This window comes from Macaca mulatta, chromosome 18, assembly GCF_049350105.2.
Source record: "Macaca mulatta isolate MMU2019108-1 chromosome 18, T2T-MMU8v2.0, whole genome shotgun sequence".
Classification (NCBI taxonomy): Eukaryota; Metazoa; Chordata; class Mammalia; order Primates; family Cercopithecidae; genus Macaca; species Macaca mulatta.
Window position 1 is genome coordinate 70743883 of NC_133423.1, and position 23054 is coordinate 70766936.

Here is a 23054-nt window from a genome sequence, read left to right on the forward strand (position 1 = left end):
GGAGGTTGGGGTGGGCAGATCATTTGAGGTCAAGAGTTCCAGACCAGCCTGGCCAACATGGTGAAACCCTGTCTCTACGAAAAATACAAAAACAATAGGCCGGGCATGGTGGCTCACACCTGTAATCCCAGCACTTTGGGAGGCTGAGGTGGGCAGATCACTTGAGGTCAGGGGTTCAAGATCAGCCTGGTCCACATGGTGAAATCCCATCTCTACCAAAAATGCAAAAATTAGCTGGGCATGGTGGTGGGTGTCTGTAACCCCAACTACTCAGGGGACTGAGGCAGGAGAATCACTTGAACCTAGGAGGCAGAGGTTACAGTGAGCTAAGATCACACCACTGCACTCCAGCCTGGGCAACAGAGCGAAACTCCATCTCAAAAATAAATAATATTTTTAAAGTTACTTTGGGCCAGGCACAGGCTCATGCCTATAATCTGAACACTTTGGGAGGCCAAAGCAGGTGAATCGCTGGAACCTAGGAGTTCAAGACCAGCCTGGACAACATAGCAAGACCCCCTGTCTCTACAAAACATTTTTTAAAAATTCTCTGTTTGTGGTGGCCTGTACCTGTGGTTCCAGCTACTTGGGAGTTTGAGGTCAGAGGATTGCTTGAGCCTGGGAGGCCAAGCCTGCAATGAGCTGTGATCATGGTACTGCACTCTAGCCTGAGTGACAGTACAAGACCCTGTCTTACCAAAAACAACAACAACAACAAAAAAAAACAGTTATTTTTGGCTTTGGGGTTACAGGTTGTTCTTTGTTTAATAGAAGCATAATTCCCTGGTTTTTTTTCCTAAACTGCTCTGGTTAAGCTAGAGACACATTTGCGTATGGTAGTAAAATTTAAGGTATTTGTATTGGTCTTGCCCCATCTGCATCAAGCCTTCCTTGCATGTTCATGGTCTTTTTGTTAGTGCCAACTCTAACTGTGCTGACTTTAAATGGCATATATGTGCACTGCAAGACAGGAAAATTATAAATTATTAATACTACAGTACGTGCAAAGGTTATTTTCTCATATGTATGACTTCTTGCTCCTGTTTACATTTCTGCATTTTACAAATCATTAACCTCACGTTCTAATTTTTGTGCTTTACTTGTCACTACTTCCAGACGCCAAGGACTTACTGTTGTGCTAACACTGAAGACTTGGAGACAGTTATTCACCATGTACACAGCCTGTACCCTTCTGCTCCTTTCCTGGCAGCAGGGGTTTCAATGGGAGGGTAAGGTTTTCCCTTTCTAAAATAATCTCTGAGAGGGAAGCTATTTTATTGGCTGTCTCTTTGAGAGGACTATAAGCTAGCCATATGGACACTTTTTAAATACATGTCTGATTATGTTTATCGTATTTTATTTATTAAATGTGGTTGAATGAACAAAGAAAGGAAAGAATTAATTCAGGTGAATTTTAATATTTTTCTTAACTACGGGTCTCTGTGACTGCGGATTTTGTGAGCCTGAAGGCTTGTCTGAAGCCCATGAAGTCGATTGCATCACTCACCGGCTGCCGTGTTGACCTTCTGATTCCTGACGCACTCCCAGCCATCCCTGGAGCTGCGTTTTGAAGCTGAACTTGTAGCATGACTTTCATCACTCCAGTTACAGAAATAATCACTTATTGCTCTCTCCAGCTGCAGTGGCCTTCAAAATTATTTTTCCCCAGGTGGTATTTTGTTTTGTTTTGTTTTGTTGCTGGGCAAATGGACCTACTGTGGAGTGCACTCCTAGAAACTGAAGTTTTGTTAACCCCCTACTCCAGCTGCTATTTTAAGCATATGGATATTGTCATTTGTGCTGCTTGCCATTACTTTGGGGCTTATTTGGAACTTTTCTATTTAGGCTTATTTCTACTAATTGTTTTTGGGGTTTTTCGTGGTGGTTCTACTGATGGTGAGCTTAAGGAAATCCAAAACTTTTATTGTCTGAAATTTTACTATGCTTTTCGATTCCCGAAGCCATTGTCCAAAACTAGTTTTTTAAATCAGCAAATACTTTAGAAAATATTTTTTTCATAATTTTATAATTGGTTTATCTGTCATTTCAGTTTTTAGAACATCTTAGGAGTTTATTCACTTGAAAATGAACAGCATTTTTCTATAGCCAGTGGCTGTGAAAAAGAAAAAAAATTAATTTTTTTTAAAAGAAAACAGCATTTATAAATGATAGACTCTAAAAAACAGGCCTTTAGCCACGGCTTTTTAGATTCTGATAAACTTAAAACTAACAAGAAAAGAATACATTTCTTACATTAGCATGGAAGGTCTGACTTGACCTACTAAAGGAAGAACTCTCAATCAATGGAGAAAACCCAAGCAGCATCTCTGAATTGTGCTTAATGGACAGACTTTAGCTTCTCTTTCCTTTCCCCCATAATGTGAACCTTAAAGGACAGGGTGAGAGCTGAACTTTTCCCTTAATCATATAAATGCTTGGCTTTTTTAAAGGCCAGAACTTAAATAAACAGGTCAGATTCTCTATTCAGACACTCGTGGGAAATGTCTATTGATGCCGCATTGAAGCCTCAGTGCCTGAAGGCAGAACTTGACCATTAGCCTTTACAGCTGGTTGAATATTAATGTCTTGTGAATTGTTAGACGGAAGCACCCCTTCTAGTTGCCTAGCACTGTGACACGATCCCAAGTGGGCTTACCACTTGGGGATGTGTTTTATATCTTGACACATTTTTTCTTATGGAGATACAACACAAAAAAACAGTCCGTGGACGATCCTTATGCCTAGTGCCCCATGGACTGGGGTACTCCCTGTGATAGAGTCTGATGCCCCTGGGGCCAAATGCCAGCAACTCATGGATCATCTCGTTTCATCAGTGTCACCCCTCCTTTCCCTCTCAAGTCTGATTATTGTGAGCCAAATCTCAGACATCACTTATAAATAGTTGATATCTCTAAAAGGTGGGCCAGGCATGGTGGCTTACACCTGTAGTCCCAACTCTTTGAGAAGCTGAGGCAGGCAGACCACCTAAGGTCAGGAGTTCAAAACCAGCCTGGTCAACACGATGAAACCCTGTCTCTACTAAAAATACAAAAAATTACCAGGGCGTGGTGATGCATGCCTATAATCCCAGCTACTTGGGAGACTGAGGCAGGAGAATCGCTTGAACCCAGGAGGTGGAGGTTGCAGAGGGCTGAGATCACACCACTGCACTCCAGCCTGGGCGACAGAGCGAGACTCCATCTCACGTACACAAAAACACACACAAAAAAAGGCCGGGCGCAGTGGCTCACACCTATAATCCCAGCACTTTGGGAGGCCAAGGCAGGTGGATCACCTGAGTTTGGGAGTTCGAGACCAGCCTGACCAATGTGGAGAAACCCCGTCTCTACTAAAAATACAAAATTAGCCTGGCATGGTGGTGCTTGCCTGTAATCCCAGCTACTTGGGAGGCTGAAGCAGGAGAATCTCTTGAACCTGGGAGGCAGAGGTTGCAGTGAGCCGACATTGTGCTATTGCACTCTAGCCTGGGCAACGAGGGCAAAACTCCATCTCAAAAAAAAAAAAAAAAACAGTGGAGTTTACCTTTGTTGTTGTTGTTGAGACGGAGTCTCCCACTGTCACCTGGGCTGGAGTGCAGTGGTGCGGTCGTAGCTCAGTGCAACCTCTGCCTCCTGGATTCAAGTGATTCTCCTGCTTCAGCCTCACGAGTAGCTGGGATTACAGGTGGCCACCACCATGCCCAGCTAATATTTGTATTTTTAGTAGAGAGGGGGTTTCACTATGTTGGCCAGGCTGGTCTCAAACTCCCGACCTCATGATCTGCCTGCCTCAGCGCCCCAAAGTGCTGGGATTACAGGCATGAGCCACTGTGCCCGGCTGGAGTTTATCTTAAAAAACAAGCAACAACAACAAAAAAACCATATTACTATTATTACACCTGAACAAAATTAACACTAATTTTAAACTATCATCCAGTATTCAGTAAGTGTTCACATATCCCAAATAGTCTGTTGCCTTGTTTGGTTTTAGTTTAGTTAGGAGCCAGAAAAAGTCTATACATTGAGATTGGTATGCCTTTTAAGTCTCTTAATCCAGGGGTTATTTCTCTCTCTCTCTCTCTCTCTCTCTTTAGCTTGTTTTTTTCTTTTGGTGAGAAATAGGGTCCTTTTCGTATAGAAGTAAAACAGTCTTTTTGGGGATAACATCTTGGCATCATTTTGTTTCTGAGTAATAACCAAGATATATCCCACCTGCTTGGTCATATCTACTTCTGAATCTTCCTAGTCGTGAGTTTCCCTTCAAGCCCTTCGAATTTGTGCATTTTACCAGCCTCCCAACAATATCTGACCTCTCATCAAAGAGTAGGGCCACCAAAACTAGGACTCTAGAATGAACCCTTTGCAGAAGAGTAAGCATTGTCCTATATATGGTTTGGTGAACCACAATACTGTGTACATTTAGTTCAGTTGTTGTGAAGGATCATTTTCAAAAGCTAAATGTCCACTTTCCATCTAAAACTTCATCACATTCACCCCTGCAAGTCATTTGGACTGGAAAAAAGAATGAGGGAGAATTTTAACCCATTTCTCCTATTTCAAAACCTGGACAATTGAAGAAATCAAGTACAAAAAAATATAATGAGAAACAATTAGGATATCATCCTGTTACTTGGCAGCGTTAAACTTTAGATTTTCAACATTGTTTATGTAGATTAGACATGATTATGGTCTCTCTTACCAAAATAGAATTAGCCTAGAATCAAGAAAATTAATAGAACAAAAAGAAAAGAAGAAAATATGTGTTAGGAAATAAGGACAAATAACAGGAATAGAAAGAGAAAACAAGTTACTTACAGCTCAGAAAGTCTAGACTAGAGAGCGATTTAGAAACTTGCCACAGGGTGCAAGGATCCTTGGCAGCTAGGGTAGCGATCCAGACCAGTTAACTCACAATCTCTCAGGGTGAGACCTAGACATCAGTAGTCATTTACAAACTCCCCAGGAGCTAGAGACCAGCCTGAGCAAGATAGTGAGACCTCATCTCTATTTAAAAAAAAAAAAAAAAAAGTTCTTTTTTTGAGTCCCAGATACTGGGGAGGGTAAGGTGAGAGGATCACTTAGCCTAGGAGATCAAGGCTGCCCTAAGGTGTGATTATGTCACTGCACTCCAGCCTGGGCTACAGAGCCTATCTCAAAAAAAAAAAAAAAAAAAAGGAGAGAGAGAAAGAAAGAAAGAAAAACAGGGCCAGGTGCAAAGGCTGTAATCTTAGCACTTTGGGAGGCCGAGGTGTGCAGATCACTTGAGGTCAGGAGTTCAAAACCAGCCTGGTCAACACGATGAAACCCTGTCTCTACTAAAAATACAAAAAATTAACAAGGCGTGGTGATGCATGCCTGTAATCCCAGCTACTCGGGAGGCTGGGGCAGGAGAATCGCTTGAACCCAGGAGGTGGAGGTTGCAGAGGGCTGAGATCACACCACTGCACTCCAGCCTGGGCGACAGAGCGAGACTCTCTCAGAAAAGCACACACATACACAAAAAAAATACTCTGGGTGATTCCAGCATGCAGTCACATTTGAAAACCTCTCTTAGGGTGGATTTCTCTTATGTTTGACTTCATAGGATCCATATATAAGGAATAACTATGATTTGTCCCATTCACCACATAGTTGACTGCAAGACAAATAAATATATGAATATAAGGAAAGAATGAAGATGTTTGCATGCTTTTCCATGGTAGAGGACTTAAACACTAGTTTATATTTTTCTTCTCCATAGTTAACATAAAGTCTGTAGTTAGAAATGGATGTCCTGTGTGATATAACAAATTAATCACTGCGTTGCCTGTTTCTCCCCATTTTAGAATGCTGCTTCTAAATTACCTGGGCAAAATTGGGTCTAAAACTCCTTTGATGGCAGCTGCAACTTTTTCCGTTGGTTGGAACACCTTCGCTTGCTCAGAGTCATTGGAGAAACCACTGAACTGGCTGCTTTTTAATTACTATTTGACAACCTGCCTTCAGTCTTCAGTTAATAAGTGAGTCATCTTTAAAATCTGTTATCTCACCAGGCGCCGTGGCTCATGCCTATAATCCCAGCACTTTGGGAGGCCGAGGCGGGCGGATCACCTGAGGTCGGGAGTTCGAGACCAGCCTGACCAACGTGGAGAAACCCCGTCTCTACTAAAAATACAAAATTAGCCGGGCGTGGTGGCACATGCCTGTAATCCCAGCTACTAGGAAGGCTGAGGTAGGAGACTCGCTTGAACCTGGGAGGTGGAGGTTGCGGTGAGCCAAGATTGCACCATTGCACTCCAGCCTGGGCAACAAGATCGAAACTCTATCTCAAAAAAAAAAAATCTGGCCGGGCGCGGTGGCTCAAGCCTGTAATCCCAGCACTTTGGGAGGCCGAGACGGGCGGATCACAAGGTCAGGAGATCGAGACCATCCTGGCTAACACGGTGAAACCCCGTCTCTACTAAAAAATACAAAAAACTAGCCGGGCGAGGTGGCGGGCGCCTGTAGTCCCAGCTACTCTGGAGGCTGAGGCAGGAGAATGGCGTGAACCCGGGAGGCAGAGCTTGCAGTGAGCTGAGATCCGGCCACAGCACTCCAGCCTGGGCGACAGAGCGAGACTCCGTCTCAAAAAAAAAAAAAAAAAAAAAAAAAAATCTGTTGTCTCCAGGGCTGGGCCCGGTGGCTCACACCTGTAATCCCAGCACTTTGGGAGGCCGAGGCGGAGGGATCACAAGGTCAGGAGATCAAGACCATCCTGGCCAACATGGCGAAACCCCATCTCTACTAAAAATACAAAAAAATTAGCTAGGCATGGTGGTGCACGCCTGTAGTCCCAGCTATTCAGGAGGTTGAGGCAGGAGAATCTCTTGAACCCAGGAGGCGGAGGTTGCAGTGAGCCGAGATCATGCCACTGCACTCCAATCTGGGTGACAGAGCAAGACTCTGTCTCAAAAAAAAAAAAAAAAAAAAAAAATCCTGTTGTCTCCAAATGTTTTGATTACGTGCCCCAACAATAAAAAAGTTTAAAGCATAATACTACCAATATATGTATATGTATTTATACACTGAATAAATTTACTACTGTACCAAAATATTATCTTTGTTGTAAATGCATATAAATAAAAAATGTAAGTATAAGTTAAAATTCAATCATAAGTTAAAAATATAGCTAAAAGTTGTAATGTTTCCTTTGTGAACCCCAGTGGATTATCTTATACAACCCCTAAAGTATGTGCCCCATTTTTAGTGAAGACACACTATTGAAGGTTACTATTCTAATCACCATTTTAAATTATTCTAAAAGACTAAAAATGTTAGTATGGAATGTGTTAAGTGTGTGATGGGCTGTTTCCCTGGATTTCTACTTGTTGCTAATCTTAATAATACCTAAGTCTTTTCTGCATAATAAGTAATGTATTAAGTACTTTCATTGCTGAATAATACGGCTGCTTAAGGGTGTGCTTATGAGCATAGTATGTTTTAGAGACAGGATAATGCAGTTCACTTAGATAATCTCAGCCCTCACAGTTCTTATACTACCAAAATACTGTCTTTGCATTAGTTTTCTCTGGAATTGTTTGTGTATTTTCTGTTTTCTTTCTTTCTTTCTTTTTTTTTTTTTAAGACAGGGTCTCTCTCTGTTGCCCACCCTGGAGTGCAGTGGTATGATCATGGCTCACTGCAGCCTGAACCTCCTAGGCTCAAGTGAGCCTCCCATCTCAGCCTCTCAAGTAGCTGGGGGTACAGGCACATACCACCACACCTGGCTAATTATTTTATGTTTTGTAGAGACGGGGTTTTGCCATGTTGCGCAGGCTGGTCTCGAACTCCTGAACTCAGGCAATCCATCCACCGCAGCCTCCCAAAGTGCTAGGACTACAGACCTGAGCCCCACGCCCAGCAGAGATGTTTCTGTTTGCTTATTTCTTTATTTAATTTTAAAAAATTTTTAATTTCTGTGAGTACATAGTAGGGGTATATATTTATGGGGTACTTGAGATATTTTGATACAGGCATGCAATGCACATAATCTTTTTTTTTTTTATGAGCTGTTACACATACTTTTAAGTGAATTAATAAATATAAACTTGAAAAGTACTGTTGATTTGCACATGACTTACTGAAAACCATAGTTATCCTGGAAGTTGACATCCAACACTGGATTAGATTTTACCAGGCCAGGCAAGGTGGCTCATGCCTATAATCCCAGCACTTTGGGAGGCCGCAGAGGGTGGATCCCTTGAGTCCAAGAGTTCGAGACCAGCCTGGGTAACATGGCGAAACCCTCTCTCTACAAAAAATACAAAAAAAAAACCCAAAACACAAAATTGGTGGGGCGTGGTGGCACACACCTGTAGTCCCAGCTACTTTGGGGCTGCAGTGGGAGAATCACTAAAGCCCAGAGATGGAAGGTGCAGTGAGCCGTGATCATGCCACTACACTCCAGCCTGGGTGACAAAGCAAGACCCTGTCTCAAAAAAGAAAAAAAAAAAAAAGTACTTGAAGAAAATATCTTCAGCACAAACATTATTATACTAATCTTGCCATACCTGATTAAGCAAATATTTATTGAGTGCCAACTTTGTGCCCTGTGCTAGGCTGTTTAGTAGTTTGTTTTTAAGTCTTTTTAGTATGATGGAGTTGGAATGACCTTGATTTTTACTTCTGAAATTCTTTCGTTCCAGGCACCGACATATGTTTGTAAAACAAGTTGATATGGATCATGTCATGAAGGTAGGAGAGAAACTTTATGTAATACTTTTATTTCTTCTTTTGAGGCAAGACTAGATATAATTTGTTTTTGTGTTTCAGGCTAAATCCATCAGAGAGTTTGATAAGCGATTCACTTCAGTCATGTTTGGATACCGGACAATTGATGATTATTATACTGATGCCAGTCCAAGTCGTAGACTGACGTCAGTAGGAATTCCAGTATTGTGTCTAAATTCTGTGGATGATGTTTTCTCACCCAGTCATGGTAAAATTAACATATTTCTATATATTTTGACATGAATTAACTTTTAATATATTGTTCTTTTTAAGAAAATATAGTAGTAAGAAAATGTGTCATTTCCATTACTTAAAAAACTAGATACTCATAACATAGTATCTAAATGTCTCAGATCACTTAAATATTTTCACAGACCCTTATCTAGTCCGTTGTGAGAAGCTCAGAACAAATTATGACTCACTGTTTTGCTTGTTCTCATTTTTATAACCTTTCCTTCTTATCAAATACACTGTTCTTTGGAAAGATTATGTTACAGTCTTTTTGCCTCAAGAGAATATTGTCATCACTTGCCTCTTCTTCCTGAGGTTCCTATACAGAAAAATTTGAAGTTTTTCTTCCCTTTTAAGCTGGAAAAGAATTTGAGACTTTATAAACACAGTGGCTTTGATTATCTCAATTAGTGAAGCATATTTGGACTAGAAGGTCATATTTGAAGAGAAACATTCTTTCCTTTTCCCTGGAATACTGTATAAAAGAAAATTAGTTAGCTGGGCATGGTGGTGTGTGCCTGTAGTCCCACATACTTGGGAGGCTGAGGTGGGAGAATCACTTGAGCCCAGAAGTTTGAGGCTGCAGTGAGCTATGATCATGCCACTGCACTCCAGCCTGAACAACAGAGTGAGACCCTGTCTCTTAAAAAAAGAAAATTATTCAAAAATAAACTTTCCTGCTTTCTTTCTCACTCTGTCACCCAGGCTGGAATACAAAGGCATGATCTCGGCTCACTGCAACCTCCACCTCCTGGGTTCAAGCAATTCTCCCTCCTCAGCCTCGCAAGGAGCTGGGATTACAGGAACCCGCCATCATGCCTCGCTAATTTTGTATTTTCGTAGAGACAGGGTTTCACCGTGTTGGTCATGCTGGTCTTGAACTCCTGACCTCAGGTGATTCGCCTGCCTGGTTCTCCCAAAGTGCTGGGATTACAGGCGTGAGCCACCACACCCAGCCTAAACTTTACTGCTTTCTTTTTTTTTTCTTTTTTGAGATGGAGTCTCGCTCTATCACCCAGGCTGGAGTGCAGTGGCAAAATCTCTGCTTACTACAACCTCTGCCTCTCGGGTTCAAGCAATTCTCCTGCCTCAGCCTCCCAAGTAGCTGGGATTACAGGTGCCCGCCACCATGCCTGGCTAATTTTTGTATTTTTAATAGAGATGAGGTTTCACTATGTTGGCCAGGCTGGTCTTGAACTCCTGACCTCAGGCGATCCACCCACCTCGGCCTCCCAGAGTGCTGGGATTACAGGCATGAGCCACCATGCCCGGCCAACTTTCCTGCTTGCTTATGTCAAGAAATATGAAATTTGATGACAAAGATAGGGAGCAGCCTGGCCCACACGGTGAAACCCCGTCTCTACTAAAAATACAAAAAGTAGCTGGGCATGGTGGCACGTGCCTGTAATCCCAGCTGCTTGGGAGGCTGAGGCAGGAGAATCGGAGAATTGCTTGAATCAGGAGGTGGAGGTTGCAGTGAGCTGAGATCGTGCCATTGCACTCCAGCCTGGGCGACAGAGCAAGACTCCATCTTGAAAGAAAAAACAAAAATTTTTTTCTCTCTTTCCTTTCAATACATTAAAACCATTTTCCCCAAATACTTCATTTAAAAAATGATTCTAACTATAAACATAACACATATGTTGTGAAATTTTCAGAAAATCCCCAATGTGTGTGTATATATATGTATATATTTTTAAATTACCTATTATTTCTCTAGAAGATCCTATTTTATTGTGTGATTTATGATTAATGACAAGTAATCTTAGAAGCTGAAACTTACGGCCTTGACCACAATTTAGAAAATGAAACTGTGAACTTTAATATCAGTTGACTTACATGGTGATTGTTTTAGCATATTTTCATTGGATTAAGGAAGTCTGGTATTTCTCTACCCGTTTTTATATTTCACTGACCTTTTTACCAACAAAAAATTCCCAACATTTTAACCTTACCCACTTGGGTGAAGTTTGAACTCATTATTTTCTATTCTTTCCCAAGCCTTTAAAATAGTCTTGCCACATTGAAATAGTGGACAATTGTCTGCAGTCTGAGAGAACAGGCAGCTAGCATCTTTCACATGACTCAAATGTGGCCCAGCCTTTTGTTCTTCTGATATGACTGTAATTCTCAGCGTTAGAAATTTCTGAATGTATCCAGAATGTGAAGTTTAGGCTCTTGATAATTCCTTTAGAGGCAAATGAAACACTCTAAATGTTTGGTGAAAAAGGAAAAGCAAAAATAGTATCAGCCATTCCCCCTTAAGTTCCCACACCTGATCCCAAGATAGATGTTCACTTTTTTCCTTGGGACGGATGTGGCTAGCTAAGGACATGAAGTCAGGACCACTTTTTGATAAGAATTTAGCTTTTTGAGCCTTGCTTTAGGGCTATCGGTTTATTCTTTCGAGTCTTGTGAAGGGTCAAATGTAGAGCATTGTCTAAACAGTCAGTTTGTAGAAGACCCCAGTTGTCTTACACTGAATTTTAGCTTCCTTTTTCTTCTTACAAGGGGGTGGGGTAGAGAAGCTGTTACCTTTAATTAGCTCATTTGCCCCTAAAACTCAGCCCAAGTTGTGAAGTTGTAATTATTGCATCAATCACATTTTATATATATATTTTTTTGGACACAGGATCTCGCTCTGTCGCCGAGACCGGAGTCCAGTGACACTACCATAGTTTACTGCAGCCAGGCCGAGCGAAGTGGCTCACGCCTGTAATCGCAGCAGTTTGGGAGGCCGAGGTGGGTGGATCACCTGAGGTCAGGAGTTCAAGACCAGCCCGAGCAACATGCTGAAACCCCATCTCTAGTAAAAAAAAAAAAAAAAAAAATACACAATTAACTGGGCATGGTGGCACGCGCCTGTAATCCCAGCTACTTGGGAGGTTGAGGCAGGAGAACTGCTTGAACTCGGGAGATGGTGGTTGCAATAAGCCAGCCGAGATTGCACCATTGCGCCTGGGCAACAACAGTGAAATTCCATCTAAAAAAAAAAAGGTTTAACTACAGCCTTAAACTCCTGGGCTCAAGCTGTCCTCCCACCTCAGCGTCAGCTAGGACTATAGGCGCATGCCACCACACCAGGCTTTTCTTTTTTTTTTTTTTTTTTTTTTTTAACATTTTTTTGTAAAGACATGGTCAGTCTTGCTATGCTGCCCAGGCTAGTCTCAAACTCCTAGCCCCAAAGATCCTCCCAAAGTGCTGAGATTACAAGGGTGAGCCACCACACTGGCCTCAACCATGTTATCATAATTAGGGAGATAAGATTTGGCAGTATCTGAAATCAAAACACTTCTCATGACAGGTTTTGATCCATTAGGGACCTTATATCATAACATTTTCACTGACCTCTAAGCATGGGAGGAAAAAAAAAACTTTAGTTCATATCTTTTAAAGTTTATACTCAGGCCAGATGGGTGGCGCACGCCTGTAATCCCAGCACTTTGGGAGGCTAAGGCAGGCAAATCACTTGAGGTCAGGAGTTCGAGACCAGCCTGGCCAACATGGTGAAACCCCGTCTCTATTAAAAATACAAAAATTAGCTGGGCATGCTGGTGGGCACCTGTAATCCCAGTTACGCGGGAGACTGAGGCAGGAGAATCGCTTGAACCCAGGTGGCAGAGGTTTCAGTGAGCTGAGATTGCACCACTGTACTCCAGCCTGGGCCACAGAGCAAGACTATGTCTCAAAAACAAATACAAAATAAAAAAGATAAAAATAAAGTTTAGCCAGGCACGGTGGCTCATGCCTGTAATCACAGCACTTTGGGAGGCCGAAGCAGGTGGATCACGAGGTCAGGAGATCGAGACCATCCTGGCTAACACGGTGAAATCCCGTCTCTACTAAAAATACAAAAAATTAGCCGGGCATGGTGGTACACGCCTGTAGTCCCAGCTACTGGGAGTCTGAGGCAAGAGAATGATGTGAACCTGGGAGGCGGAGCTTGCAGTGAGCCGAGATGCGCCACTGCACTAAAGCCTGGGCGAGAAAGCAAGACTCCGTCTCAAAAAAAATAAAAAATAAAGTTTATACTTACTCAAGGTAGATTTATAGAGCATATGAAAAGACTGTCGAGGCCATGCACGATGGCCCACACCTGTAATCCCAGCACTTTGGGAGGCTGAGGCAGGCAGATCATGAGGTCAGCAGTTCAAGACCAGCCTGTCCAATATGGTGAAACCCTGTCTCTACTAAAAAATAAAAAAATTAGCCAGGTGTGGTGGCGCACGCCTGTAGTCCCAGCTACTCAGGAGGCTGAGGCAGGAGAATCGCTTGAACCAAGGAGGCGGAGGTTGCAGTGAGCCACGATTGCGCCACTGCACTCCAGCCTGGGTGACAGAGTGACACTCTGTCTCAAAAAAAAAAAAAAATAGAAAAGACTGTCTTACTGGTGAATTATATTAAATACAGCAACTATGTTTTTGTTTTTGTTTATTTGAAACAGAGTCTTGCTCTGTCACCCAGGCTGGAGTGCAATGACGCAATCGTGGCTGACTGCAACCTCCATCTCCCTGGTTCAAGCGATTCTGCTGCCTCAGCCTCCCAAGTAGCTGAAATTACAGGTGCCTGCCACCATGCTCAGCTAATTTTTTAATATTTTTAGTACAGACAGGGTTTAACCATGTTAGCCAGGCTGGTCTCAAACTTCTGACTTCAAGTGATCCACCCCACCCATCTCAGCCCCAGAGTGCTTTAAGTACAGGCATGAGCCACTGCGCCCGGCCAGCAACTAGGTTTTTTTTGTTTTGTTTTGTTTGAGACGGAGTGTTGCTCTGTCACCAAGGCTGGAGTGCAGTGGCGCAATCTCGGCTCACTGCAACTTCCGCCTCCCTGGTTTAAGCGATTCTCCTGCCTCAGCCTCCCGAGTTGCTGGGACTACTCACCACCATGCCTGGCTAATTTTGTTTTTGTGTTTTTAGTGGAGACAGGGTTTCACCATGTTAGCCAGGAGGTCTCGATCTCCCAACCTCGCGATCCGCCTGCCTCCGCCTCCCAAAGTGCTGGGATTACAGGTGTGAGCCACTGCACCAGGCCACAACTATGTTTTTTAAATACTTTTCCTTTGTCTTTACCATAAATAGAAATTCAGAGAAGGAAGAAAAGGAAAAATGCACCCATGTTTCATTGCCCAAAGATAAACACTGTTACCATTCAAGAGAATTTCATTCGTTTTTGTTGTTATCTATATGTTTTTATTATATAAATTATATTTATACTTTTGAATCCTTAATACAGCCATTAATTGGCCTGAGGAATCTAACATTATATACAGTTCATTCGTTTGTTCTTTCTTTCTCTCTCTCTTTTTTTTGTTTGTTCGTTTGTTTTTGAGATGGAGTCTTGCTCTGTCACCAGGCTGGAGTGCAGTGGCGCCATATCAACTCACTGCAGCCTCGGCCTCCCAAGTAGCTGGGATTACAGGCACGCACCACCATGCCTGGCTATTTTTTGTGTTTTTAGTAGAGACGGGGTTTCACCATGTTGGCTAGGCTGCTGTTGAACTCCTGACCTCATGATCCACCCGCCTTTGCCTCCCAAAGTACTGGGATTACAGGCATGAGCCACCGCACCCAGCTTTTTGTTTTTTTTAGACGGAGTCTCACTTTGTCGCCAGGCTAGAATACAATGGCACAATCTCAGCTGACTGCAACCTCACCTCCCAGGTTCAAGCGATTCTCCTGCCTCAGCCTCCCAAGTAGCTGGGACTACAGGCACACGCCAGCATACCCATCTAATTTTTGTATTTTTGGTAGAGACAGAGTTTCATCGTGTTGGCCAGGATGGTCTCGATCTCTTGACCTCATGATGCACACACCTCAGCTTCCCAAAGTGCTGGAATTACAGGCGTGAACCACCGCGCCCGGCCTCCCTCTTTCTTTTTCTTTCTCTCTCTCTCTTTCCTTTGTTTTCTTTTCTCTTCTTTCTTCCTTTTCTTCTTTTTGTCTTTCTCTTTCTTTCCTTTTCTTTTTCTTTGCTTTCTTCCTGTCTTCCTTTCTTTCTTCTTCCTTTCCTTTCTTTTCTTTCTTTCAAGACGGAGTCTCACTATGTTGCCCAGGCTGGTCTCGAACTCCTGAGCTCAAGTGATCCTCTCACTTTGGCATCCCAGAATGCTAGGATTACAAGCATGAGCTACCATGCCAAGCCACATCATGTAAAGTTGATCAAAATAATAGCTAATGAATTTCTAACTCTCACAAAGGTGCTAAGCTTAGTTGTTTTCCCTGCTGTAACGCCTCAGTGGGAATTTTATAGCATATTATGAGGATTCACCATTCCTTGAATTGTCTTACTTTAATTTCTCAAAATAAGACTTGACGTGTACTTTTGTGTTATGATTAAATCTTGGATTGGTTCTTCCCAAAATGATTGTGCAAGTATATGACCATATATACAAACTTATAAGAATATAGATAGTTGATATAAATTAGACTCATTCCATTTAACTATGCTCATTACATATATTTATATAATGGTGTTTTGATTTCTGTTTATTAGACATGATAAAGATATATGCTTTTCCTAACAAAAACTTAATGATTATATTTTTCTCTCTCCTTCTTCTCTCTTATTGCCACCCTGTTTGGGCTGAAGCTATTCCAATAGAAACTGCTAAGCAAAATCCTAATGTTGCTTTGGTCCTTACTTCTTATGGAGGCCATATTGGTTTTCTGGAGGGAATCTGGCCAAGGCAATCCACTTACATGGATCGTGTCTTCAAGCAGTTTGTGCAAGCCATGGTTGAGCATGGACATGAACTCTCTTAACATGTAGTTCTTCGGGTGCATTTTGTCTGAACAACAATTGTGAAGGCAGCTCAGCTTAGTGCACAAATTTTAACTACTGTATATAAGGCAAATAAGCCAGCAGATGGGTGAAGAGGTCCAGAATGATATGCAAAAACTACTTTTTAGAGAAACAAAACAACTTTGTAGCAACAAATTAAATATAGTATTAGATTGTTACTTATGTAGATTTTATTTTTACTATGCCTTACCAAGTACATCCTTAAAGTAGTATGTACATGAAATTGCACTTAACCAAAACTATTGTGTAAAAAAAATTTTAATTCCTCAGGGTTTTAATTTAAACTAGTATTTTTTTAGATTATTTGTTTTAGGTGATTTAATGGTACTTTAATAACTGCTGAGAAATGTTGGCTATTTGAATGTAAGTTATAAGGTGGTACATTCCTAAGGGTATTTATAGTTAATGATGATAACATGGAAACTGAAATAAAATACAATGCGCTAAATCTTTTATGTATTCTAACTTTAAAAGACAAGTGCAACACTGTTAGACTGACTTTTATATGTGCTCTTTTATTCTGATAATATTAGGGCTAACTTATGTTTTATAATGATTATAATTTACATGCTTATTTTTAAAATAGTATATGTGGACGCATATATATCATTATATTAAAATAAATTCTACCATTTTAAATTGGTCTTTTGTGAGTTTTTATCCACTAAAAGGGCCCAGAAAGTAATCCCTAGAAAGTAATTTATGATAATTTTATTAATGCATTAGTAAGAAACATTAATACTGTTTTGCTTTTCTGTTTCCAGAATATCGGGCTCACACCACTTGTACCAATTAAGAATACTTTCAGCTGCAGGAAACCTAACAGTGCCGTAAGGAAAAATTGTATCTAATTAACTTGTATTATAAGAATTCTCCTGGTGGGTAGGCCAGAGCTGGTGCAGAGGCTTACCAGTGTCATCAAAGACCCAGTCTGTTTCTATTCCATCCTTATCACAGTGGCTAGTTATCTCCTAAACCCAGGGTGGCTGCTGCAGTTCCAGATGACACATTTGTGTTCAAAGAAGGAAAAGGGAGGAGTGGGGCCAGACACATCTGCCCTTTTAGGAAAGTGAAAGCTTTCCCGGAACACTTGCACTTACATCCATTAGCCAGACCCCAGTCACATGGCCACCCAGGTGGAGTGAGAAACTGGGAAAGCAAGTAATTTGCCAGTTACATACTTTATCAATTATAGTGAAGGCAGGCAAGGGAAAGGGGATTGGCAATGGTTATTGGGCTAGCCAGCCAATATTAATAATTTCCCCATTATTCAACATCTTTTCTTTTTTTTTTTTTTTTTTTGAGACGGAGTCTCGCTCTGTCGCCCAGGCTGGAGTGCAGTGGCCGGATCTCAGCTCACTGCAAGCTCCGCCTCCCGGGTTTACGCCATTCTCCTGCCTCAGCCTGCCGAGTAGCTGGGACTACAGGCGCCCGCCACCGCGCCCAGCTAGTTTTTTGTATTTTTTAGTAGAGACGGGGTTTCATCGTGTTAGCCAGGATGGTCTCGATCTCCTGACCTTGTGATCCGCCCGTCTCGGCCTCCCAAAGTGCTGGGATTACAGGCTTGAGCCACCGCGCCCGACCTATTCAACATCTTTTCCCTCCTCAGTACTTCAGCCTGTTTATAAAATACATATATTTTTTCCTCGGGTATCATGTTGAGAGAACCATGTACAAAAAATACATATTAACATAAAATTATTTACTAAAAATGCCACCATTTGGAGAACTCCTGATGATATACTTGCAGACTCCCTCAATTCTGTATCTAAGATGATAGCAATGATAATACCGGTGCTTTTTTGTCTGTACAGAATATATTCTGATTCAATCATAATCATTCATTCAGTCTGTATGGATGAGGGGGCTGATCCTGCTTTTCAGAGTTATCTTCTAGACTTTTCAGGAGAATATCATGAAGGACACTCTGGGTTTACAAATCTTAAGGACCATGGACTTCTGGTTTGCAGGGAACCAAAAGGAAAGAAGCAAGAGTCCTAAAGCCTTTACATAAACCTCTGCTTCTAGTCAGGCCAAAACCTTTGGACTTCCCAGTTATAAGAGCTAATACATTCCTTTTTTCACTTTAAGTTGATATGCTTTCACTCGCAACTCAGAATCCTGCCCACTATATTTAGGAATGAAAGATGTGAATAAATTATGCCTAGATGAGAAAGCTCAGTTGCGAGCCTGTGGCAGGTGAGCTCTGCACCTCATGTATTCTGTCTCAAAGCATTTACATAGTGCTTTGCAAACAACTCTCTGAAATTATGGATTTTTAGGTATACATGGATGCTGGCTGGCCTGAATCATATTTTTTAACTTCTTTTCTTTTTTTGAGACAGAGTCTCACTCTTGTTGCCCAGGCTGGAGTGCAATGGTGTGATCTCAGCTTGCTGCAACTTTTGCCTCCCCGGTTCCAGCAGTTCTCCTGCCTCAGCCTCTGGAGTAGCTGGGATTACAGGTGCCCACCACCATACCCGACTAATTTTTGTATTTTTAGTAGAGACAGGGTTTCACCATGTTGTCCAGGTTGATCTTGAACTCCTGACCTCGTGATCCGCCTGCCTTGGCCTCCCAAAGTGCTGGGATTACAGGTGTGAGCCACTGCGCCCGACCTTAACTTCTTTATTGAGATGTAATTCACATATAATAAAATTCACCCATTTAAAATACACAATTTGGAGCTAGTGCGGTGAGCGTGCACCTGTGGTCCCTGCTACTCGCTACTTGGGAGACTGAGAAAGGAAGATCACTTGAGCCCAGGAGTTTGAGGCTGCAATGAGCTATGATCACACCTTTAAATAGCTGCTGCACTCCAGCCTGAGCAACACAGCAAGACCCCATCTCTAAAAAAATATTAAAGTGCATAATTCAGTGGTGTTTGTTCACAGAGTTGTGCAGCCATCACCATAATCTAACTTTAGAACATTTCAGGCCGGGCACGGTGGCTCAAGCCTGTAATCCCAGCACTTTGGGAGGCCGAGACGGGCGGATCACGAGGTCAGGAGATCGAGACCATCCTGGTTAACATGGTGAAACCCCGTCTCTACTAAAAAATACAAAAAACTAGCCGGGCGAGGTGGCGGACGCCTGTAGTCCCAGCTACTCGGGAGGCTGAGGCAGGAGAATGGCGTGAACCTGGGAGGCGGAGCTTGCAGTGAGCTGAGATCCGGCCACTGCACTCCAGCCTGGGTGACAGAGCGAGACTCCGTCTCAAAAAAAAAAAAAAAAAGAACATTTCATCACCCTAAAAAAAAGACCCTCTACCCCTCCAATGCCTAGGCATTGCAGCCCTAGGCAATGCTAATCTCTATGTCTATAGATTTGCCTGTTCTGGGCTGTTTTATGTATATGGAATAAAACAGTGTATGCTCTTTTGTGACTAGCTTCTTTCACTTAGCATAATGTTTTAAAGGCTCATCCATATGTGGCATGTGCCACCAGTTGTTGACGTTCTTTTTTTTTTTGAAAAGGAGTCTCGTTCTGTCGCTGGGCTGGAGTGCAGTGGCACAATCTCGGCTCACTGCAACCTCCGCCTGCCTGATTCAAGTGATTCTCCTGCCTCAGCCTCCTGAGTAGCTGGGACTACAGGCACCCGCCACCACCACTGGCTAATTTTTTGTATTTTGAGTAGAGACGGGGTTTCACCATGTTGGCCAGGATGGTCTCCATCTCTTGACTTCATGAACTGCCCGCCTCAACCTCCCGGTGCTGGGATTACAGGTGTGAGTCACAGCGCCCAGCCTGATGTTCCTTTTATGGATACATAGTATTCCATTGTGCAGATAGAGATCAAATTTTGTTCATCAGTGATGGACATTTAGGTTATTTCTTTTTTGCTGTTATGAATAATGCTGCAATGAACATTTGTATATAGTTTTTGTGTGAGCATATTTTTAATTTCTCTTGGGTATATACCTGGTCATATGGTAATTCTACACTTTTTGAGGAACTACCAGGCTTTCTCAAAGCAGCTGTACCATTTTACATTCCAACCAGCCATGTACATGGGTTCTAATTTCTCCACATCCTCACCGACACTTACTGTATGTTTTATTTATTATAAACATCTTAGTGAATCTGAATTATAAGTTTTAACCATGATATTCTACCAAAACCAAAATATGAACTAGCATTCATATTAAAGATAACCACTAGTGTAAAACAAAAATAAAAATAAATACAAAAACAAAAATAAAATACAACTATACATGCATGTAATTATATACTTGTTATTTATAATGAGATGAATATTTTCAAGTACTGATTCTTGTACATCGAGGATAGATTATTCTCCCCAGCTGTTTCTTCACACGCTAGCAAGCTCTGAGAAAGAAAGGCTGTATTTTAATTATTTCTTACATCCCAAGCCATTAGCATATTGCCTAAAACACAGTAGGTCTTAGTCAAAATTAGCAGAGTAATAGTGGTATAAACATGAAAATACAATTTTGTGAGCTGGCGCTTCTTTTGAAAAGTTCATTTTAAGCATATCATGGAATTTTTTTCTAGCTTCCATCTCATGTTTCTGTTTATTGTCATTATCAAATATTTATCCAGTCTTATCTATATAGAGCATTGTATTCAGCACTAGGGATGAAAATAGATAGTTTTTTCTTTTTTTCCGCCAGGGATGGGGTGGGATGGGGGGTGGGGGGGGAAGAAGCCTCAAACATTTTTTACACCTTGGACCCAATAAATAAACACACCTTTTTTCCCCCCTGAGACAGTCTTGCTCTGTCACCCAGGCTGGAGTGCAATGGCGAGATCTTGGCTCACTGCAACCTCCATCTCCTGAGTTCAAGTGATTTTCCTGCCTCAGCCTCCTGAATAGCTGGGATTACAGTCATGTGCCCCCACACCCAGCTAATTTTTTGTATTTTTAGTAGAGATGGGGTTTCACCATATTGGCCAGGCTGGTCTTGAACTCCTGACCTTATGATCCACCCACCTCGGCCTCTCAAAGTGCTGGAATTACAGGTGTTAGCCACCACTCCCGTCCAATAAACACATTTTATAGAACAATACTCATTATGTGCTATACATTCTCATATTTTCTAGCCCATCCTATTCTAGTCTGGTCTGTTTTATTAGTTGAACTACCCTGTTTGTTTGTTTTTCTTTTTAAGACACTGTCTCACTCTGTTGCACAGGCTGGAGTGCAGTGGTGCAATCTCAGCTCACTGCAACCTCTGCCTCCCAGGTTCCAGCGATTCTCCTGCCTCAGCCTCCCAAGTAGCTGGGATTACAGGCACCTGCCAACAGGCCTAGCTAATTTTTGTATTTTTAGTAGAGACGGGTTTTCACCATGTTGCCCAGCTGGTCTCAAACTCCTGACCTCAGGTGATCCGCCCACCTCGGCCTCCCAGAGTGCTGGGATTAGAGGTATGAGCCACCACAACCATCCCCTGTTTTCATTTTTAAAATGAAAGTGGGCCGGGCGCGGTGGCTCAGGCCTGTAATCCCAGCACTTTGGGAGGCTGAAACGGGCGGATCACGAGGTCAGGAGATCAAGACCATCCTGGCTAACACGGTGAAACCCCGTCTCTACTAAAAAATACAAAAAACTAGGCGGGCAAGGTGGCGGGTGCCTGTAGTCCCAGCTACTCCGGAGGTTGAGGCAGGAGAATGGCGGGAACCCGGGAGGCGGGGCTTGCAGTAAGCCGAGATCCGGCCACTGCACTCCAGCCCAGGCGACAGAGCGAGACTCCGTCTCAAAAAACTAAATAAATAAAATAAAATAAAATAAAATGAAAGTGAGGCCGGGTGCGGTGGCCCATGCCTCTAATCCCAGCACTCTGGGAGGCCAAGGCCGGGGGATCGCCTAAGGTCAGGAGTTCAAGACCAGACTAGCCAACATGGAGAAACCTGTCTCTACTAAAAATACAAAAACTAGCTGGGCATGGTGGCACATACCTCTAATTCCAGCTACTTGGGAGGCTGAGGCACGAGAATCGCTTGAACCCTGGAGGGAGGTGGACGTTGCCGTGAGCAGAGATCGCACCACTGCACTCCAGCCTGGCTGAGGGAGTGAGATTGACCCTGTCTCTAAATAAATAAATAAATAAAAATTACTGTAAAAATGTATTTTTGAGACCTACCAATGGGTTGCAACCTGCAGTTTGAAAAACACTGGGATTCTAGAAGTTACTAGAAGTTAAGGAAATCACTATTTTATCTGGCAGTTATCACACTTACTGATAGCTTCTTTATTTACCTGCTTTCTCCAGCAGACCAGGAGCACAGTGAGGACAGGTAACATGCCTTTTTTGTTCTCCATTTTTTCCCCTGGGGCCAGGGTAGTGTCTGGCTCATTCAATATTCTTAATAATTATTTGTTAATAATAAGAATACTTGAATGTGAGGCCCTGACACTGATGGAAAGGTAGGACTTGCAAATCAGGAGTGGGGAGAGGAGGGATTTTTGCAACTTCTCTCTGAAGCAGAGCATCTGTTCAAGCATTCTGTTTCCCCTGCAGACTTCAGAATCAACATGGTAATTTTAAAAATCTCACAGTTACTCTGAACCTAATATAGCACTGATCAGTCACAAGGTAAGCACTCAACTTTTTAGAACTTAATTTGGAGTTGATGAGGACAATTTGCAAGGTCAGGTGATAAAGAATACCTAAGAAATGTGCTATTTTAACTCGAGATCTCACTTAAAAGACAGTTTTTTGGCTCTCACCTTTTCTTTTTTTTCTTTTTTTTTCTTTCTTTTTTTTTTTTTAATACGGAATCTCACTCTGTCGCCCAGGCCGGAGTGCAGTGGTGCAGTCTCGGCTCATTGCAAACTCCACCTCCAAGGTTCAAGCTATTCTCATGCCTCAGTCTCCCAAGTAGCTAGAACTACAGACATGCATGCACCTCCACACCCGGCCAATTTTTGTATTTTTAGTAGAGACAGGTTTGACAATGTTGGCCAGGCTGGTCTCCAACTCCTGAGCTCCAGCAGTTCACCCACCTTGGCCTCCCACAGTGCTGGGATTACAGGCATGAGCCACCATGCCTGGTCTATTCCTATTTATTTATTTATTTATTTATTATTTTTTTGAGATAGAGTTTCACTCTTGTTGCCCAGGCTGGAGTGCAATGGTGCGATCCTGGCTCACCACAACTTCCACCTCCTGGGTTCATGAGATTCTCCTGCCTCAGCCTCCCAAGTTGCTGGGATTATAGACATGCACCACCACGCCCGACTACTTTTGTATTTTCAGTAGAAACAGGGTTTCTCCATGTTGGTCAGGCTGATCTCGAATTCCTGACCTC

The 23054-nt window shown here is 42.5% G+C and overlaps 1 protein-coding gene and 1 long non-coding RNA gene across 9 annotated transcripts in view; one reads left to right on the top strand and one right to left on the bottom strand.

Moving 5' to 3' along the window:
* The window catches only part of ABHD3 (abhydrolase domain containing 3, phospholipase), a 47073-nt gene extending 29454 nt beyond the window's left edge, over positions 1-17619 (top strand). For 3 of the 8 annotated variants that reach the window (XM_077974796.1, XM_077974797.1, XM_015121649.3), the window contains 5 exons: positions 1117-1669; positions 5825-5998; positions 8663-8711; positions 8790-8955; positions 15570-16421. In XM_077974796.1, coding sequence (XP_077830922.1) covers positions 1587-1669; positions 5825-5998; positions 8663-8711; positions 8790-8955; positions 15570-15742 — 645 coding nt within the window. In that variant the 5' untranslated portion in view covers positions 1117-1586 and the 3' untranslated portion in view covers positions 15743-16421. Of the gene's footprint in view, positions 1-1116; positions 1670-5824; positions 5999-8662; positions 8712-8789; positions 8956-11610; positions 11721-13422; positions 13541-15569; positions 16422-16546 lie in introns of those variants that run through there. The other 5 variants (XR_013408147.1, XR_013408146.1, XR_013408148.1 and 2 more) reach the window with 5 other exon arrangements.
* LOC144336394 (uncharacterized) overlaps positions 1-23054 on the bottom strand; it is a 42142-nt gene that overhangs the window by 4386 nt on the left and 14702 nt on the right. The window lies entirely within an intron of this gene.